General features: G+C 36.9%; 1 protein-coding gene across 1 annotated transcript in view; it reads right to left on the bottom strand.

Annotated features, from left to right (window-relative positions):
• Positions 1-808: 808 nt before the first annotated feature.
• SCCPDH (saccharopine dehydrogenase (putative)) overlaps positions 809-22,632 on the bottom strand; it is a 69,011-nt gene continuing 47,187 nt past the window's right edge. The window contains exons 10-12 of the mRNA XM_077168540.1: positions 3,645-3,756; positions 2,536-2,617; positions 809-1,466 (exon numbers count right to left, since the gene is read on the bottom strand). Coding sequence (XP_077024655.1) covers positions 1,361-1,466; positions 2,536-2,617; positions 3,645-3,756 — 300 coding nt within the window. The 3' untranslated portion in view covers positions 809-1,360. The remainder of the gene's footprint in view (positions 1,467-2,535; positions 2,618-3,644; positions 3,757-22,632) is intronic.

Here is a 22,632-nt window from a genome sequence, read left to right as displayed (position 1 = left end):
TGTTGAGCAGTTCCCAAATGCAGGTCTAAAACAGTTTCCTAGGCCCCAACCACCAGATCTCCTTGAAAGAAATCTCCTTGATCCACTGGGGAACCTATTATTGTTTTATGATTCTGACATGCAGAATGAGATTTTGTCATAGGACCTGTTGCATCTGTCTCCCTAATTTCAGAGATGATAAAACCTTTTCTAAAGATGCACAAGTTAGGGAAAGACCAATCCATATCTTCTGATGACTAGGACACTGACCTCTCTACTGAAAGGCAGGGGCAGAGGAAGTAAAGTTAGAATGAATAGCACTACTACCAAGAAAATCCCTCTGCAAATTAAATACCCTCTTTCTTCTATATAGGCAGCATAGAAAGGTCTACCCACAGAAATATATTCACAAATATATATATACATATATATGTACATATTCATATTGTATATATGTATATACCCTACACTTCTCATTTTAAAGTGGAAATTCCATGAAGGTAGGGGCTGTCTTCCTCATATAATGAACAGCACAGAACACTATGTATGTGCTTTTGATGCTTGTTACAAAAGCAAAAGTCCTTTTGTTTTATTTTGGGGTTTCAGTGAAAAACCTTGTTAAAATACAAAAGTAAATCAGAGAAAAAATATGCTTACACAGTGAAAATCAATAGAAATGCATATGCTGTATATTTTAAATACAGGTACAGAACCAGGGAAAGAAAGAATAACAAACCCAATTAATAGCAGTAAACAGGTCAAACCCCTTAAGCAGCACATTTGTACCACTACTGAAAAACCTAGGTAGGTACATACACACAAACCACCATTCAAATGACAACCCTTTATTATTCAACTTAGATAGCAGTCCAAAATCAGTGTAGACAGGTGAAAAACTTGGCTAAGATACCAAAAAGTGCAGTTTCATTTAGTGAAGACCCACACAACACATGGAGAAATTCATTGGTTTCCATTCTAGTCAGATTTCTTTCAATAGCCTGACCAGGAAAGTAGTAGTTACTGCCCTAAATGAATGCCAGCCCAGGGTACCCTCATTGAGGAATTGCTATTAGCAACACAGATAGGGACAATTACTCCACCATCTGTCTGCCAGCTCATCTATAAAAATTTATCATTAATACTTCAATGAAAAAGTTAAGTCAAATATTAGTGTTCTCTCACAAGCAATAAAATGTCTACAAAATCAGCTGAAATTTGAAATTTAGAGTAAGCTATTACAATGTCCTATTTTTAATTTGTAGGTATTTTAGATTTCACAATCTTTTCCACATATGGTCAGACAGGATTAAAGAAGAATTTCAAATATCAAATACAGAAGCTGTTAATTCATGCATTTTATGACTGGTTAATTCTTCAAATTTTAGACTTCAGAACTGCTAATGACACTAAATTCAATGCCACGTTGGTTGAGTCTGTCAATCAACTTCGTTCTGGAGAAAGCTGCTGCAGGTGTGAAGACCCCACCCCTGTAAAACAACAACAAGATAAAACAGTGCACATGGCCAATCTCTAGCCTTTTACTCTGGTGTGACTTGCTGTTGGACTAGCTATCAAATCACTTCATAATTTATAAAAACCTGATTCTTGATTCTATCATGGACTACTTTTTTCCACTCCAAAAATTAGCTATATGAGCAAGTAGCTATATTCCAGGAGCAACCCAGTGTCACAGCTAATGCTATCTAGATTGGTTTGGTTCCTAGTGAGACTCTTTTTCTACCAATACTAGTATGTTAGAAGGGCATACAGCCATCAATCCAAATAACTGCTGCTGTTTATGATAGTCCTCATACTTTAGAAGGATTAAATAATGACCTGAATGAAATAAATTTAGGAAATCAGTTATTATAAAAGTATAAACAGCTCTTTGGATGAAAAAGAAGTTTCCTTAAATATAACAGTTAACATTTTTTTAAATGCTAAATATTTTCAAAGGGTAAGACAGCTATCTGAAGAAAACTGAATTAAGTTTTACTAAATTAAACTTTTATTTTTATTAATTTGCTATCATTTAGGTCATGCCTAATTTATTTCTAAACCTACAGGTCTGTGCTCATTTGTAAGCTTGGCCTAGTTTTATTGTAACATCTAAATATACCAATAAGATAGTCAATTAGATAATCATCTAGTCAGGATCCCATGATTCAATTCACTCTTGGGTGTCAGGCTCCCACTACAACTGTGCATCTATCTCTATTGATTAGAGATGTCTGTTAATCTCAGGTGAATACTATTTAACAATAAGGACCTAATTTTTAGTGGCTAACACTGGATTTGAGCTATTTTTATAAGCAACTGAAGCCAACTTACATGGCTCTTAAACTTTTCTGTCTTCTCATTTATCTTAGCATTTTTCCCAGATGTTTTAGGGATCTGTCCAATTCATAATTTTAATTTATACTATATCTTTGAATCAAAGGAATGATAATGCTTATATGCAGACCCAAAGACTGAAAATCATATTAGAATAAGCTAAAACATAATATAGATGGAAGAAAAACTATTGTAATTAGAGCAGAAGGAAACCAAACTTACATCTTAGGAAGATCAGAGGCATCATTCAGAAGAGTCATGGCTGCCTGCACCATGGCTATGGGGGTAGCTACATAGCCAGCCTCTACAGAAAACAGTTGACCAAGGAAAGGGAAAATATTTATGAGGTATGCATTCACTGACACACAAATCAAATGGTAGATTTTATATTTAACTTAGGTACACAGAATTTTCCCAATAACAAAGAACACTTATATATCACTTGGTGATAGGAACTGTCCTAAGTGCTTTAAGTCTATAACCTCATATAACTCTAACAATTCATCCTTATTTTACAGCTGGGGCAGAGAGAGGTCAAGTGACTAACTTCAACTCACAAAGTGAGAAGGTGGCTAAGCTAAAATCACATCCAGGTAGCTGGCTCCAAAACCCAATTTACTGCACCACCTTGACAATCCTAGGCTTTCTGTTTCTCTATTAATACACTAAACTGATCTGTATATTTCACTTAAAAAAAAACACTCTCGATTTCTTAAAGAAAACCAACTGACTGAACCTTAGTAACTTGAAAAGACTATGAGCAAATAGACAACAGAAACTTACTATATATTATACTATAATTCACAAATGGTACTGTCTATATAGTTCTCTAAACCTTTACAGTAAAGGTTCTTAACTTTTGGGGGCTACACAACCCTTTAACAACCTATCAAAAGCCACTACCCTCCCCAGAAAAATGTATACGTGCATACACATTTCACAATTTCAAAGTGTTCACAGATTCCAAAGAAACCCTGGAAAACAGATATGCCTTATAATTAAAGTGACTCTTGATTATGAGAATAAAGTAGGTAAGCATAAACCTGCTCCTATCTTATTAATACTAATTAAAATGTGCCATTCTGAATTACTGAGTCATACTGAAACAGAAAACCAGAGGGATACACTGATAAAAAACAATTATACTAATTAATCTCACTCCTTCCTCTTATAGAATATATAATTTTAAATAATTAAGTTATATACGCATATAATTTAAATACTTAGGTAATTTGTGCAAATGTATTCCTAAACTAATTAAGCTTTAAATAGAACATATTGTAGCATTGCTCTGTAACTTAGGACAACGTAACACTCCCAGAAGCAAATACCTGGTCCTTTCACCTGAGTACAAATTCTGAAATTGGGTTTACTCTTATCGGTACAAAGGCCTTGGCTGTATCCTTGACCAAAGAACGTCATTGTAAATGATGAGGCATCAATCTGTGAAAAACAATGCAAAAGGGTCATTTTATTTGTCATTTCCTTCCTGAACACAATAAATCTGTCTTTCTAAATTTCATACAAAACATATTCAACAGATAAAAATATCAATATTCTATCTGCCAGAACATCCTGTTACCCTTTAATCAAGGAGCAAAAATTAATTCTCTGAAGATATTTTCCTTTTTTTTAATTTAATTTATTTTGTATTATCAAACCAAAACAACATACAAACATGAACATTCTTAATATACAAACATTCCATATACGCTGTACAATCAATGGCTCACAATATCATCATAAAGTAATATATTCATCACCATGATCATTTTTTAGAACATTTGCATCACTGCAGAAAAAGAAATAAAAAGAAAAAACACACATACTATACCCCTTACCCCTCTCGCTCTCATTGACCACAAATATTTCCATCTACTCAGTAGATTTTAACCTTTGTTCTCCCCCTGTTTTTCTATACCCCTTATCAGTCCCTTTCATTGTTCGCTAGTATTTCAACCTACTCAATTTATTTTAACCTTTGTTCTCCCTATTATTATTTATTTTTAATCGATATTTTTTACTCATCTATCGTAGATAAAAGGAGCATCAGACACAAGGTTTTCACAATCACATTGTCACATTGCAAAAGCTTTATCATTATACATTGATCTTCAAGAAACACAGCTAGTGGAACACAGCTAGAAGCCCCTGTAAACAGAGGAACACTTAAGCCATTAGACAGCAAAAGCCCAGGCCAAGGCAAAGGCCTAGAATGACAGAGAGGGCACTGTACTCTCCATTCACCTTGGGCAGACCTTCCTGATAAGAGGCCTGATATTCAATAAATCTGTCATATCACCAGCTGGTTACAAACTCAAGAAAAAGATACTTCAGGAAATAACATGTAAAGTATGCAACAAGAGATTATAAGAAATCCAAAGGAAGAAGATAAAAAACACATAAAATTCCAACAAAGAGCAGGCTATGAACATAATGGACAGGCCTTCAAAAAATGATCTTCAATATGATCATGGAGTTGAGGCAAAGTACAGAGAAACGACTAAAGGAGTTCAAGAAAACAATGAATGAACAATAGGAGAAGGTCAATAAAGAGAAAGAAATTTTAAAAAGGAACCAAACAGAACTGTTGGAACCAAGGACCACAAAAACTGAAGTGAAAAACACTCAGGAGGGATTCAACAGTAAACTGGAACTAGCAGATAAAGAATCAGCAAACACAAAGGTGAGTCTATTGAAATGAGTCAGGCTGAGCAGCAGAAAGAAAAGTGAATATTAAAAGCAAAACCAGCCTAAGACAGCTATGAGACACCATCAAGTGTACCAATAAACACTTCATAGAATTTCCAAAAGGAAAAGAAACAAAGAAAGGGGCAGAAGGAATATTCAAACAAATAATGACAAAAAACGTCCCAAAGTTAGTAAAAGACATGAATATGCATATCCAAGGAGCCCAGAGAACCATAAATAGGATAGACTTGAAGAAAAATATGTTTCATTACATACAGGTTAAACTGTTGAATACACAGGACAAGGGGACAAGGGAATTCTGAAAGCTGTGAGAGAAAAGCAACATGTTATGTATACACAAGGGAGTCCAAATCACATAGAGAGCTGATTTTTCATCTAAAAACACAGAGGCCCCAGAGCCACGACAGTGACCAGACACACAGCGTACCCAAGTCTGGACCAGCTGGACCAGCTGCGTGCACCCCCCAGAACCGTGAGTTCCCAAAGCTGCGGCGGCCAGCGCCCCTCCCCCACAGGCCACTTCCCAGAGGGGTAATGAAAAGACTTTACCAGCATCAGGGACTGGGCACAATCAAATGCCAATTCTGGAAGGGATACAGATTGTGCAACAGGACTGAATATAAAAACTCAGAAATGGACAGCACAGTATTACCTAATTGTAATACAATTATGTTAAAACACTGAATGAAGCTGCATATGAGAATGATAGAGGGAGGAGGGCTGGGGCATAAATGAAATCACAAAGAAAGATAGACGATAAAGATTGAGATGGTGTAATCTAGGAATGCCTAGAGTGTATAATGATAGTGACTAAATGTACAAATTTAAAAAGTGTTTTTGCGTGAGGAAGAACAAAAGAATGTCATTACTGCAGTGTGCTGAAAATAGATGGTACTTAATATTTAAAATTTCAACTAATGTGTGAGACTAAAGCAAAAAATGTTTATTTGGTACAAATCTATACTTTGACTAGTGCATCTCCTAATATAACTTATGTAGACAGTTGATGGAACACCTTAAGTACATGTAACTTTATATAGGACATGAGATTTTGTTGGTTTGTCCAGGTGATGCCCTGATGAATCCCAGAGTGATTTGATCAGTGAGTGGAAAAGTATTTGCAAAGTCCCCTTCGGGGAATGGTGAGAACAGGGGAAAACTCAACTTCCACAAGTTGAATTCTTGGTATTCTCACAAGCAGTGTGGACAACCAAAGCTATAGGCAGAGCCCCCAGTCTTGCGGCTTGTTCATATGAAACTTAACCCCACAGGGGATAGGTCAAGGCTACTTAAAATTAAGCCTAAGAGTCACCCCCAAGAGAACCTCTTCTGTTGCTCAGAGGTGGCCTCTCTCTCCAGCCAACAAAGCAAGCAGACTCACCACCCTCCCCCTGTCTACGTGGGACATGACTCCCAGGGGTGTGGATCTTCCTGGCAGCATGGGACAGAAATCCAAGAATGAGCTGAGACTCAGCATCAAGGGACTGAGAAAAACTCTAGAATGAGCTGAGACCCAGCATCAAGGGATCGAGAAAATCTTCTCGACAAAAAGGGGGAAGAGTGAAATGAGACAAAGTGTCAATGGCTGAGAGATTCCAAACAGAGTCGAGAGGTTATCCTGGAGGTTATTCTTATGCATTAAGTAGATATCACCTTGTCATTCAAGATGTAATGGAGAGGCTGGAGGGAACTGCCTCAAAATGTAGAGCTATGTTCCAGTAGCCATGTTTCTTGATGATGATTGTATAATGATACAGCTTTCACAATGTGACTGTGTGATTGTGAAAACCTTGTGTCTGATGCTCCTTTTATTTACCTTGTCAACAGATGAGTAGAACATATGGAATAAAAATAAATAATAGGGGGAACAAATGTTAAAATAGATTTAGTTTGAAATGCTAGTGATCAATGAAAGGGATCAGTAAGGGGTATGGCCTGTAAAAATTTTCTTTTTGGTTATATTTTTCTGTTGTCTTTTTATTTCTTTTTCTGAATTGATGCAAATGTTCCAAGAAATGATCATGATGATGAATATGCAACTATGTGATGATATTGTGAATTGCTGAGTGTTATGTGTTGGGAATGTTTGTTTCTTGTAATTTTTTTTAATTAATAAAAAATTAAAAAACAAACAAACATGGAAGCAAGAAGGAAGTAGACTGAAATACTTACAGTGCTAAAAGAAAACAAATGCCAACTACAAATTTTATATCCAGGAAGACTGTCTTTCAAAAGTGAGGGAAAGAGGAAATAGATAAACAAAAGCTACAAAAGAGTTCATCACCAGCAAACCTGCCCTGCAAGCAATGATAAAGGGAATTCTTCAGACTGAAAGGAAAGGACACCAGAAAGTCATTCAAAGTGGAATAAAGAAATGAAGTCCTCTGGTAAAGGCAACATTTTGGGAAATTATAAAATGCCAGTACTAGCGCATTTTATTTATTGGTATGTAACTTCACTTTTTACTTCCCACAGTGCTAAAACGTAAACGCACAAAAATAATGATAAATCTATAGTTTTGGACATAAAATGTACAAAGATACAGTCTGTAACAAGATAAAAAAAAACATGAGTAGATACAGGAACAGTAGTGTATGTGTATGCTACTGAAGTCAAGTTGATATCAAATCAAATATAACTGCTATATATCTAGGATGTTAAATCTTAACCCCATAGTAACCACAAGGAAATATATGAAAAATAAATGCAGATAGAAATGAGAAGGGACTTGTGGTGGTTCAGAACAGTATGTACCTCATAAAAACACGTTCTTAAAGTTAATTCATTCCTGTGGTGTGGACCCATTTTAAGTAGGACCTTCCAAAGAAGCTACTTCAGTTAGGGTGTGACCCACTACATTCAGGTTGGGTCTTAATCCTGTAACTGGACTCCTTTACAAATGGAATGAATAGAGAGAGAAAGAAAAAGCCACAGAAGCAAAGAGCTTAAATAAACAAAACCAGGAACAGAAGGAAGAGACCAGAAAACATCACCATATGCCCTGCCATGTGACAGAAAAACCAAGGACAGTCAAAGGGAGAAAGCATTGCCATGACGATGTCTGGATTTGGACATTTTCCTGGTTTCACACCCTAAGCAAATAATCCCCACTGTTTAAAAGCCTAGGAAACTCCAGCCTCTCCAGAACATCAGACGGTTCTATCTTCCTACCTTATATTAGTGACAGACACTTCCAATATGAAAAATTTAGAATTGCCACAGCCCAAACATCCATAAAGAGAGGGATGGGAAGATCAAAGGTGATGGTGGAGTTATACAGAGAAGATAGGATTTAACAAATGAATATGAATGCTGAATTATTAAATTGATTTCTTTTAGTCTCCAACATTTTAGAGCAGCTGAAGTAAAAATCTAAAATTGTGGAATTGTAACCCATGTCAAACTCTGAAATATGTTTTACAAATAATTGTGATGCTGTGCTGTGAAATTTATTGCTTTTTTGTATATATGCTATTTTTCAAAAAAAAGAAGGAAAAAAGTTGATTGTGTTGATAAAAAAATATTTAAGCCTTCTAACCTCCTATATTCTAGAGCAGCTAGAAGGAAAAATATGGAAGGATTGTATAGCAGCCCATGACAAACTCTGGGATCTGTCCTGTAACCACTTGTTAAAGAGTGCTTTGAAAACTATTGCTTTTTTATTTCTTTGCTTTGCATATATGTTATACAGTACAATAAAAAAGTTAAAAATGGAAAGAAAAAAAAAGAACCTAGGGAAACTAAAACAAGACTCAATGTGGTACAACACAAAATATCAAATTACTATAAGAAGGCATTAACGGAAGAACTGAGGGACAAAAAAGGTATAAGACATGCACAGTTAAAACAGCAAAATGGAAAAAGAAAACGTCACATTATCAATAGCTAAATTAAATGTAAATGGATGAAACTCTTCAATCAAAAGGGCAGTAACTAGCAGAATTTATAAAAAAGCATGACCTAACTACATGCTGCTTAAAAAAAGACTCACCTTAAATTCAAAGATATAAGCAGGTTAAAAGTGAAAGACCAGAAAAACATATATCATGCAAATTCTAACAAAAACTGACTGGGTTAGCTATACTAATAGATAAAATACACTTTAAATAAAAAGCAGTTATGGGAGACAAAAGCAATCATTATACACTGATAAAGGGTTCAATTCAACAGAAAGTTGTAACAATTATAAATGTATATGCACCTACCAGAAAGTCCCAAATATATGAAGCAAATGCAGACAGACTTGAAAGGAGAAAATGACTACTCTACATTAACAGGAGACATTAATACACCACTTTTTTTTAAACTTTTTTTATTAATTAAAAAAATTAACAAAACATTTAGAAATCATTTCATTCTACATATATAATCAGTAATTCTTAATATCATCATATAGTTGCATATTCATCATTTCTTAGTACATTTGCATCGATTTAGAAAAAGAAATAAAAAGACAACAGAAAAAGAAATAAAATGATAATAGAGAAAAAAAACTATACATACCATACCCCTTACCCCTCGCTTTCATTTATCACTATTTCAAACTGAATTTATTTTAACATTTGTTCCCTCTATTATTTATTTTTATTTCATATGTTCTACTCCTCTGTTGATATAGTAGCTAAAAGGAGCATCAGACATAAGGTTTTCACATTCACAGAGTCTCATTGTAAAAGCTATTATCATTGTTCAATCATCATCAAGAAACATGGCTACTGGAACACAGCACCACATTTTCAGGCAATTCACTCCAGCCTCTCTACTACATCTTGAACAACAAGGTGATATCTACTTAATGCGTAAGAATAACCTCCAGGATAACCTCTCGACTCTGTTTGGAATCTCTCAGCCACTGACACTTTGTCTCACTTTACTCTTCCCCCTTTTGGTCGAGAAGGTTCTCTCAGTCTCTTGATGTTAATTCTCAGCTCATTTTAGGGTTTTTCTCAGTCCCTTGATGCTGAGTCTCAGCTCATTCCAGGATCTCTGTCCCACGTTGCCAGGAAGGTCCACACCCCTGGGAGTCATGTACCACACAGAGAGGGGGAGGGTGGTGAGAATGCTCATCATATTGGCTGGAGAGAGAGGCCACATCTGGGCAACAAAAGAGGCTCTCTTGGGGGTGACTCTTAGGCCTAAATTTGAAGTAGACTTGACCTATCCTTTGTGGGGTTAAGTTTCATATGAACAAACCCTAAGACTGGGGGCTCAGCCTATAGCTTTGGTTGTCCACACTGCTTGTGAGAATATCAAGAATTCAACTTGGGGAAGTTGAATTTCTCCCCGTTCTCACCATTCCTCGAAGGGGGCTTGCAAATACTTTTGCAGTCACTGATCAAATCACTCTGGGATTCATTGGGGTATCACTCTGGACAAACCAACAAAATCTCATGTCCTACCTGAGATTCCAAGTACTTATGACATTCAATCAAACTATCTACATGAGTTATATTAGGAAATGCTCTAGTCAAAATATCAATTTTGTAACAAATAAACATTTTTTTACTTTAGTCTCACACATAAGGTGACATTTTAAAGTATTAGTTATCATCTATTTTCAGCACCCTGCAATAATGGCAATCCTTTGTTCTTCCTCATGCAAAAACATTTTTAAAATTTGTACATTGTACATTTCACTATTGTTACACACTCTAGGCATTCCTAGATTATACCAACTCGATCTTTAACATCTATCTTTCTTTCTGATTTCATTTATGTCCCCAGCCCTCCTCCCTCTATCATTCTCACATGCAGCTTCATTCAGTGTTTTAACATAATTACATTACAGTTAGGTAGTATTGTGCTGTTCATTTCTGAGTTTTTGTAATACACCACTTTCAAGAACAGACAGAATATCTGGATAGAAGATCAGTAAGGAAATACAAGACTTGAAAAATACTCTAAACCAACCAGGGATAACAGATGTATGTAGAATACTGCACCAACAGAACACAATATGCCTTCTCACTGAATACATGTGGCTACTTCTCTAGAGTAGACCATATCTTCAATTACAAAACAAGGCTGAAAAAATTAGAAAAATATTGAAATCATACAATGTATCTTCTTCGACAACAACAGAATGAATCTAGAAATCAATAACAGAAGGAGAAATGGAAAATAAACAAATATGTGGAAATTAAACAATGTACTCTTAACCAATGGGGAGGTGATATGTATAAGAGAAAACAGAAATGACTAAGATAATTATTCTCGGGAGAGGGCCAAGATGGCAGCTTAGCAAGGTGTGGGATTTAGTTCATCCTCCAGAACAGCGACTAAATAGCCAGGAAGAGTACAGAATAACTGCTGAGGCCACATCAGTGTCCGGACAGCGTGCACCAGTCTGGACCAGCTAGACCAGCTGTGAGCGCCCCCAGAACTGTGACTGCCCCAAGCTGCAGTGGCTGGCACACCTCCCCCACAGGTTGCTTCCCAGTGGGGAAAGGAAAGGGATTTTACCAGCAGCAAGGACTAAGCGCAACTAAGCTTCAAGTGTGAATTAATTCACAAATTCTGACCACATACTGGGCAGGATGAAAAAAATCAAAGAGCTGAGAGACTTCATGCGCAAGTCTTTCAACCTGCTGGGTCTCACCCTCAGGGAAAACTGACGCAGGTGACTCTTTCCTCCTGACAGGAGGCCAGTTTGGTCTGGGAAAATCTGGCTGGGGTCTATAATACCTAAGTAGACCCTCCTAAGGGTGGAGGGAAAGGACCCTACACAGGCAGGGCAAGAAACAAGAAAACAAGAACTGAAAATTTTTCCTCTGTTAAACAAAACCTAAGCTAGTGGCCCAGAATAAGCTGAACTGAATGTCAAAGAACAGACAGACAACAAATTCATCCAGAAAGAAAATCCGAGGTAAAAGAAGTGAAAACAACCTCCAGAATAAACTAATTAAGGTAATTAAATGCCTAGACTCCAGCAAAATATAACAAATCACACTAGGAAAATTGTAGATATGGCTCAGTCAAAGGAACAAACCAACAACTCAAATGAGATAAAGGAGTTGAAACAATTAATTCAGAATGTTCAAACAGACATAGAAAACCTCATCAAAAATCAAATCACAGAGGAGGAGGGGCCAAGATGGCAGCTTAGCAATGTGCACGTTTTAGTTCATCCTCCAGAACAACTACTAAATAACCAGAAACAGTACAGAACAGCTCCCGGAGCCACGTCACTGACCGGACACACAGCGTATCCCAGCCTGGATCAGCTGCAAACCTCCCCAAAATCGTGAGTTCCCCAAGCCACGGTGGCCGGCGCCTGGCGGTCCTCCCCCACAGGTAGCTTCCCAGAGGGAAAGGAAAGACACTCTAAACCTGGTCAAGGCAGAGGTCGCTCATTGGGCTCACGGAAAAGGGGAAAGGGGAGGAAATGGAGGTTTTAGTGGTTGTGTTTCTACGGAGACTTGGCAGCCTCAGGATTCAGTGAGGGGACTTCTAGGGCTGCAACTGCCCTGGGCATAGGCAGAAACAGGCTGCTTTCAGGGCTGTCTCCCACCTGTGCCTTCCCCAGGGGAGGGGTGAAGCCCAACTCAGGTGGAATCCCTCACTTAAGGAATTCAGACCCCAGGGCTTGGCAATTTGAAGCCATTAAAACCAGCCTACAACCTCTCCTCCATCTCCACCGTGCTCCCAGCAGGGAGAGTCTTCCAAAGTTAAAAGTGCTGCAAATCTTTTGCTGGTGCGACTGGCAGACAGACGCACCACATACTGGGCAGGATAAGAAAAACAGAGCCCAGAGACTTCACAGGAAAATCTTTTAACCTGCTGGGTCTCACCCTCAGGGAAAACTGACATAGGTGACTCCTTCCCCCTGATAGGAGGCTAGTTTAGTCCGAGAAAACCTGGCTGGAGTCTATAATACCTACGTAGACCCTCCTAAGGGTTGGGAGGGAAAAGGCATCATACAAGCAGGGCAAGAAACAAGAAAATAAGTACTGAAAAATTATCCTCTGTTAAACAAAACCTAAGCTAGAGGTCTGGAAAAAGATGAACTGAAGGTCAAAGAACGGAGAGACAACAAATTCATCTAACAAGAAAACCCTAGGTGAGAAAAGTGAAAGCAATCTCCAGAATAAACTAATTAAGGTAATTAAATGTCTAGATGCCAGCAAAAAATAACAAATCACACCAGGAAAACTGAAGACATGGCCGAGTCAAAGGAACAAACCAATAGTTCAAATGAGATACAAGAGCTGAAACAACTGATTCAGAATATACGAACCGACATGGAAAACCTCATCAATAACCAAATCAATGAATTGAGGGAGGATATGAAGAAGGCAGGGAATGAACAAAAAGAAGAAATGGAAAGTCTGAAAAAACAAATCACGGAACTTATGGGGATGAATGGTACAGTAGAAGAGATGAAAAAAAACAATGGAAACCTACAATGGTAGATTTCAAGAGACAGAGGTTAGGATTAGTGAACTGGAGGACAGAATATCTGAAATCCGAAAAGATAAAGAAACTATAGGGAAAAAATTGAAAAAATATGAGCAGGGACTCAGGGAACTAAAAGCGCACAAATATACATGCGTGGAAGGAAAAGAGAAGGGAAAAGGAGGAGAAAAAATAATGGAAGAAATTATCACTGAAAATTTCCCAACTCGTATGAAAGACCTAAAATTACAGATCCAAGAAGTGCAGTGTACCCCAATGAGAACAGATCCAAACAGAAGTTCTCCAAGACACTTACTAGTTAGAATGTCAGAGGTCAAAGAGAAAGAGAGGATCTTGAAAGCGGCAAGAGAAAAGTAATCAATCACATACAAGGGAAACCCAAGAAGACTATATGTAGATTTCTCAGCAGAAACCATGGAGGCAAGAAGACAGTGGGATGATATATTTAAATTATTAAAAGAGAAAAACTGTCAACCAAGAATTCTATACCCAGCAAAATTGTCCTTCAAAAATGAGGGGGAAATTAAAACATTTTCAAACAAAAAAATCACTGACAGAATTTGTGACCAAGAGATCAGCTCTGCAAGAAATACTAAAGGGAGCACTAGCGACAGATATAAAAAGACAGAAAAGAGAGATGTGGAGAAGAGTGTAGAAAGAAGGAAAATTAGGTATGACGTATAAAATACAAAAGGCAAAATGGTAGAGGAAAGTACTACCCAAACAGTAATAACACTAAATGTTAATGGACTGAACTCCCCAATCAAAAGACATAGACAGGCAGAATGGATTAAAAAACAGGATCCTTCTATATGCTGTCTACAGGAAACACATCTTAGACCCAAATATAAACATAGGTTCAAAGTGAAAGGTTGGGAAAAGATATTTCATGCAAATAACAACCAGAAAAGAGCAGGAGTAGCTATACTAATATCCAACAAATTAGACTTCAAATGTAAAACAGTTAAAAGAGACAAAGAAGGATACTATGTACTAACAAAAGGAACAATTCAACATGAAGACATAACAATCATAAATATTTATGGACTGAACCAGAATGCCCCAAAATACATGAGGCAAACACTGCAAACACTGAAAAGGGAAATAGACACATCTACCATAACAGTTGGAGACTTCAATTCCCCACTCTCATCAACGGACAGAATATCTAGACAGAGGATCAATAAAGAAACAGAGAATCTGAATAATACAATAAATGAGCTAGACTTAACAGACATTTATAGGACATTACACCCCACAACAGCAGGATACACATTTTTCTCAAGTGCTCATGGATCATTCTCAAAGATAGACCATATGCTGGGTCACAAAGCAAGTCTCAACAAATTTAAAAGGACTGAAATCATTCAAAACACTTTCTCAGATCATAAGGGAATGAAGTTGGAAATCGATAATAGGCAAAGCACCAGAAAATTCACAAATACGTGGAGGCTCAACAACACACTCTTAAACAACCAATGGGTCAAGGAAGAAATTACGAAAGAAATCAGTAAATATCTCAAGGCAAATGAAAATGAAAACAACATATCAAAACTTATGGGATGCAACAAAGGCAGTGGTAAGAGGAAAATCTATTGCCCTAAATGCCTATATCAAAAAAGAAGAAAGGGCAAAAATGCAGGAATTAAGTGTCCACCTGGAAGAACTGGAGAAAGAACAGCAAATTAACCCCAAAGCAAGCAAAAGAAAAGAAATAACAAAGATTAGAGCAGAAATAAATGAAATTGAGAACGGGAAAACAATAGAGAAAATCAATAAGACCAGAAGTTGGTTCTATGAGAAAATCAATAAGATTGATGGGCCCTTAGCAAGATTGACAAAAACAAGAACAGAGAGGACGCAAATAAATAAGATCAGAAATGGAAGAGGAGACATAACCACTGACCCCACAGAAATAAAGGAGGTAATAACAGGATACTATGAACAACTTTATGCTAATAACTACAACAATGTAGATGAAATGGACAACTTCCTAGAAAGGCATGAACTACCAACTTTGACTCAAGATGAAACAGATGACCTCAACAAACCAATCACAAGTAAAGAAACTGAATCAGTCATTAAGAAGCTTCCCAAAAAGAAAGTCCAGGACCAGATGGCTTCACATGTGAATTCTACCAAACATTCCAGAAAAAAATTAGTACCAATCCTGCTCAAACTCTTGAAAAAAATTGAAGTGCAGGGAAAGCTACCTAATTCATTCCATGAAGCCAACATCACCCTCATACCAAAACCAGGCAAAGATATTACAAAAAAAAAAAAAACTACAGACCAATCTCTCTAATGAATATAGATGCAAAAATCCTCAACAAAATAATAGTAAATCGAATCCAGCAACACATTAAAAGAATTATACATCTTACCCTGGGATTCATCCCAGGTATGCAAGGATGGTTCAACATAAGAAAATCAATTAATGTAATACACCATATCAACAAATCAAAGCAGAAAAATCACATGATCATCTCAATTGATGCAGAGAAGGCATTTGAAAAAATTCAACATCCTTTCCTGTTGAAAACACTTCAAAGGATAGGAATACAAGGGAATTTCCTTAAAATGATAAAGGCAATATATGAAAAACCCACAGCCAATATTGTCCTCAATGGGAAAAAACTGTTCCCCCTGAGATCAGGAACAAGACAAGGATGTCCACTACCACCACTGTTATTCAACATTGTGTTGGAAGTTCTAGCCACAGCAATTGGACAAGAAAAAGAAACATAAGGCATCAAAATTGAAAGGAAAAAGTAAAACCATCACTGTTTGCAGATGATATGGTACTATATGTCAAAAACCCTGAAAAATCCACAGCAAAATTACTAGAGCTAATAAACGAGTACAGCAAAGTGGCAGGTTACAAGATCAACATTCAAAAATCTGTAGTGTTTCTATACACTAGTCATGAACAATCTAAGGGGGAATCAAGAAACAAATTCCATTTACAATTGCAACTAAAACAATAAAATACTTAGGAATAAATTTACCTAAAGAGACAAAAGACCTATACAAAGAAAACTACAAGAAACTGTTAAAAGAAATCACAGAAGACCTAAATAGATGGAAGGGCATACCGTGTTCATGGACTGGAAGACTAACTATAGTTAAAATGTCAATTCTACCTAAATTGATTTACAGATTGAACGCAATACCAATCAAAATCCCAACAACTTATTTTTCAGAAACAGAAAAACCAATAAGGAAATTTATCTGGAAGGGCAGGGTGCCCCGAATTGCTAAAAGTATCTTGAGGAAAAAAAACGAAGCTGGAGGTCTCACGCTGCCTGACTTTAAGGCATGTATTATGAAGCCACAGTGGTCAAAACAGCATGGAACTGGCATAAAGATAGATATATTGACCAATGGAATCGAATAGAGTGCTCAGATATAGACCCTCTCATCTACGGACAATTGATCTTTGAGAAGGCAGTCAAGCCAACTCATTTGGGACAGAACAGTCTCTTCAATAAATGATGCCTAGAGAACTGGATATCTATATGCAAAAGAACGAAAGAGGACCCGTACCTCACACCCTATACAAAAGTTAACTCAAAATGGATCAAAGATCTAAAGATTAGGTCTAAGACCATAAAACAGTTAAAGGAAAATGTAGGGAGATATCTTAAGAATCTTATAATCAGAGGCAGTTTTATGGACCCTACACCTAAAGCAAGAGTACTGAAGAAAGAAAGAAAGAAATGGGAGCTCCTTAAAATTAAACACTTTTGTGTATCAAAGAACTTCATCAAGAAAGTAAAAAGATAGTCTACACAATGGGAGACAATATTTGGAAACGACATATCAGATAAAAGTGTAGTATCCAGAATTTATAAAGAGATTGTTCAACTCAACAACGAAAAGACAACCAATTCAATTACAAAATGGGAAAAAGACTTGAACGGACACTTCTCAGAAGAGGAAATACAAGTGGCCAAAAGGCACATGAAGAGATGCTCAATGTCCCTGGCCATTAGAGAAATGCAAATCAAAACTACAATGAGATATCAACTCACATCCACCAGAATGGCCATTATCAACAAAACAGAAAATGACAAGTGCTGGAGAGGATGTGGAGAAAGAGGCACACTTATCCACTGTTCGTGGGAATGTCAAATGGTGCAACCACCGTGGAAGGCAGTTTGGTGGTTCCTCAAAAAGCTGAATATAGAAGTGCCATATGACCCAGCAATACCATTGCTAGGTATCTACTCAGAGGACTTAAGGGCAAAGACACAAACGGACATTTGCACACCAATGTTTATAGCAGCATTATTTACAATTGCAAAGAGATGGAAACAGCCAAAATGTCCATCAACAGATGAGTGGCTAAACAAACTGTGGTATATACATATGATGGAATATTATGCAGCTTAAGGACAGAATAAACTTATGAAGTATGTAACAACATGGATGGACCTTGAGAATATTATGCTCAGTGAGACTAGCCAAAAACTAAAGGACAAATACTGTATGGTCTCATTGATATGAACTGACATTGGTGAATAAACTTGGAATATTTTGTTCGTAACAGAGACCATCAGGAGATAGAAACAGGGTAAGATATTGGGTAACTGGAGCTGAAAGGATATAGACTATTCAACAGTACTGGATACAAAAACTCAGAAATGGACAGCACAATACTACCTAACTGTAATGTAATTATGTTAAAACACTGAATGAAGCTGCATGTCAGAATGATAGAGGGAGGAGGGCTGGGGACATAAATGAAATCAGAAAGAAAGATAGATGTGAAAGATTGAGATGGTATAATCTAGGAATGCCTAGAGTGTATAATAATAGTGACTAAATGTACAAATTTTAAAAATGTTTTTGCATGAGGAAGAACAAAGGAATGTCATTATTGCAGGGTACTGAAAATAGATGGTAATTAATATTTTAAAATGTCACCTTCTGTGTGAGACTAAAGCAAAAAATGTTTATTAGTTACAAAATTTATATTTTGACTAGTGCATTTCCTAATATAACTTCTGTAGATAGTTTGATTGAACGCCATAAGTACTTGGAATCTCAGGTAGGACATGAGATTTTGTTGGTTTGTCCAGGGTAATGCCCTGATGAATCCCAGAGTGATTTGATCAGTGAGTGGAAAAGTATTTGCAAAGCCCCCTTCGGGAGTGGTGAGAACGGGGGAAAATTCAACCTCCTCAAGTTGAATTATTGATATTCTCACAAGCAGTGTGGACAACCAAAGCTGTAGGCTGAGCCCCCAGTCTTGGGGTTTGTTCATATGAAACTTAACCCCGCAAAGGATAGGTCAAGTCTACTTAAAATTTAGGCCTAGGAGTCACCCCCAAGAGGACCTCTTTTGTTGTTCAGATGTGGCCCCTCTCTCCAGCCAACACAACGAGCAGTCTCACTACCCCACCCCTCTCTACGTGGGACATGACTCCCAGGGGTGTGGACCTTCCTGGCAACGTGGGACAGAGATCTTTGAATGAATGGAGACTCAGCATCAAGGGATTGAGAAAAACCCTAGAATGAGCTGAGACTTAGCATAGAGGGATTGAGAAAACCTTCTCGACCAAAAGGGGGAAGAGGGAAATGAGACAGGGTGTCAATGGCTGAGAGATTCCAAACAGAGTTGAGAGGTTATCCTGGAGGTTATTCTTATGTTGTATCATGTATCAGTAGATATCATGTTGTTATTCAAGATGCAATGGAGAGGCTGGAGGGAACTGCCTGAAAATGTAGAGCTGTGTTCCAGTAGCCATGTTTCTTGAGGATGATTGAATAATGATAGAGCTGTCACATTGTGACTGTGATTGTGAAAACCTTGTGTCTGATGTTCCTTTTAGCTACCTTCCAACAAAGGAGAAGAACATATGGAATAAAAATAAATAATAAGGGGAACAAATGCTAAAATAAATTTAGTTTAAATGCCAGTGATCAATGAAAGCAAGGGGTAAGGGGTATGGTAGGTATTATCTTTTTTTTGTCTTTCCTGTGTTCATTTTATTTCTTTTTCTATTGTCTTTTTATTTTTTTCTGAATTAATGCAAATGTTCTAAGAAATGATAAATATGCAACTAAGTGATGGTACTGTGAATTACTGATTATGTATGTTGTTTTATTTTATTTTTTAATTAATAAATAAATTTAAAAAACATCAAATCAATGAATTGAGGGAGGATATAAACAAGGCAAAGCATGTCATTACGGCAGGGTGTTGAAAATAGATGGTAATTAATATTTTAAAATTTTAACTCACATGTGAAACTAAAGCAAAAAATGTTCACTTGGTACAAAATTTATATTTTGACTAGTGCATTTCCTAATATACCTTATGTAGACAGTTTAATTAAACACCATAAGTACACAGAATCCTGAGTTTCATGGAACCATGAGATTTTGTTGGTTTGTCCAGAGTGATGCCCCGATAAATACCAAAGTGATTTGAACAGTGAATAAAAAAATAATTGCAAAGTCCCCTTCAGGGAATGGTGAGAAAGGGGGAAAATTCAACTTCCCCCTGTTGAATTCTTGATATTCTCATAAGCAGTGCAGAAAACCAAAGCTATAGGCTGAGCCCCCAATCTTGGGGTTTGTTCATAAGAAATTTAACCCCACAAAGGATAGGGCAAGACTACTTAAAATTAGGCCCAAGAGTCACCTCCAAGAGAACCTCTTTTGTTGCTCAGATGTGGCCTCTCTCTCTCCAGCCAACACAACAAGTAAACTCTCTGCCCTTCCCCTGTCTATGTGGGACATGACTCCCACGGGTGTGGACCTTCCTGGCAACATGGGACAGAAATCCTAGAGTGAGCTGAGACTCAGCATCAAGGGATTGAGAAAACCTTGACCAAAAGGGGAAAGAGCAAAATGAGGCAAAACAAAGTGTCAATGGCTGAAAGATTCCAAACAGAGTCGAGAGGTTATCCTGGAGCTTATTCTTATGCATTAAATAGATATCACCTTGTTAGTCAAAATGTAGTGGAGATTTATAAAGAGATTGTTCAGCTCAACAACAACAAAAAGGCAACCAACCCAATTACCAAATGGGAAAAAGACTTGAACAGACACCTCTCAGAAGAGGAAATACAAATGGCCAAGAGGCACATGAAGAGATGCTCAATGTCCCTGGCCATTAGAGAAATGCAAATCAAAACCACAATGAGGTATCATCTCACACCCACCAGAATGGCCATTATCAACAAAACAGAAAATGACAAGTGCTGGAGAGGATGCGGAGAAAGAGGCACACTTATCCACCGTTGGTGGGAATGTCAAATGGTGCAACCACTGTGGAAGGCAGTTTGGCGGTTCCTCAAAAAGCTGAATATAGAATTGCCATATGACCCAGCAATATCATTGCTGGGTATCTACTCAAAGGACTTAAGGGCAAAGACACAAACGGACATTTGCGCACCAATGTTTATAGCAGCGTTATTTACAATTGCAAAGAGATGGAAACAGCCAAAATGTCCATCAACAGACGAGTGGCTAAACAAACTGTGGTATATACATACGATGGAATATTATGCAGCTTTAAGACAGGATAAACTTATGAAGCATGTAATAACATGGATGGACCTAGAGAACATTATGCTGAGTGAGACTAGCCAAAAACTAAAGGACAAATACTGTATGGTCCCACTGATGTGAACCGACATTTGAGAATAAACTTGGAATATGTCATTGGTAACAGAGACCAACAGGACTTAGAAACAGGGTAAGATAACGGGTAATTGGAGCTGAAGGGATACAGACTGTGCAACGGGACTAGATACAAAAACTCAAAAATGGACAGCACAATAATACCTAATTGTAAAGTAATCATGTTAAAACACTGAATGAAGCTGCATCTGAGCTATAGGTTCTTTTTTGTTTGTCTGTTTTTTACTATTATTGTTACTTTTATATTTTTCTCTATATTAACATTCTATATCTTTTTCTGTTGTGTTGCTAGTTCTTCTAAACTGATGCAAATGTACTAAGAAACGATGATCATGCATCTATGTGATGATGTTAAGAATTACTGATTGCATATGTAGAATGGTATGATTTCTGAATGTTGGGTTAATTTCTTTTTTTCCGTTAATTAATTAAAAAAAAAGAATAAAATAAATAAATAAATAAATAAAACAGTTACTACATAAAAAAAAAAAAAATGTAGTGGAGAGGTTGGAGGGAACTGCCTGAAAATGTACAGCTGTATTCCAGTAGCCATGTTTCTTGAAGATGACTGTATAATGATACAGCTTTCACAATGTGACTGTGTGGTTGTGAAAACCTCATGTTTGATGCTCCTTTTATCTACCTTATCAACAGACAAGTAGAACATATGAAATAAAAATAAATAATGGGGGAACAAATGTTAAAATAAATTTAGATTGAAAATTTAGATTGAAATGCTAATGATCAATGAAAGGGACAGGTAAGGGGTATGGTATGTACGAATTTTTTTCTGTTGTCTTTTTCCGAATTGATGCAAATGTTCCAGGAAATGATCATGATGATGAATATGCAACTATGTGATGATATTGTGAATTACTGATTATATATGTAGAACGGAATGATCAAAAGTTAAGAATGTTTGCGTTTGTTGTTGTATTAAAAAACATTTAAAAATTAAAAAAATAAGAAAGAAATGACTGATGAAGTCAGAAGAAAGTCTAATCAAAAGCTGCATTTATGGTTAAACTCAGGTAAGTTTGAGTCTAGGATCCATCACATTCTAGCTATGTGACCCTAGATAGGCAAGTAACCTCTTTCAGTGTTTATTCCCTCAACTGTAAAAAGTGGATAATAATACTTAACGTCCATGGTTATTAGACTAAATGAGATAATTTATGCAAAGCACTTAGCCTAGTGTCTGCCACACAATAAATTCTTGCCTTTTAAAGAGCACAGGTAATGGAAATAGTTTCATATAGGAGAATACTTCTCTGTGAGAAGAGAAGAGAAGGGGAAGATGGAAGTAATGACAGGTCTAAGGAAAGGAATTTGACGCAGATACAAAATGGATGTTCTCAATTTTTTTAGTGAAATAGGCGTTGTGACCATCTGTAGTTAGAGCAAAGAGTGAGATTTTAGACAGATTTTGGGGGAAAAAAACACTGAAAGCAGATGGGAATATGACTAATTAAAAGTAATAAGATCAGTAAGTGATGCTAAAACTTCCACTGCGACAGGAAAATATGAATATAGAAT

Source organism: Tamandua tetradactyla, chromosome 7 (assembly GCF_023851605.1).
Source record: "Tamandua tetradactyla isolate mTamTet1 chromosome 7, mTamTet1.pri, whole genome shotgun sequence".
Lineage (NCBI taxonomy): Eukaryota > Metazoa > Chordata > Mammalia > Pilosa > Myrmecophagidae > Tamandua > Tamandua tetradactyla.
Note: the sequence above shows the minus strand (reverse complement) of the source record. Positions and strands in the feature narration are given on the sequence as shown.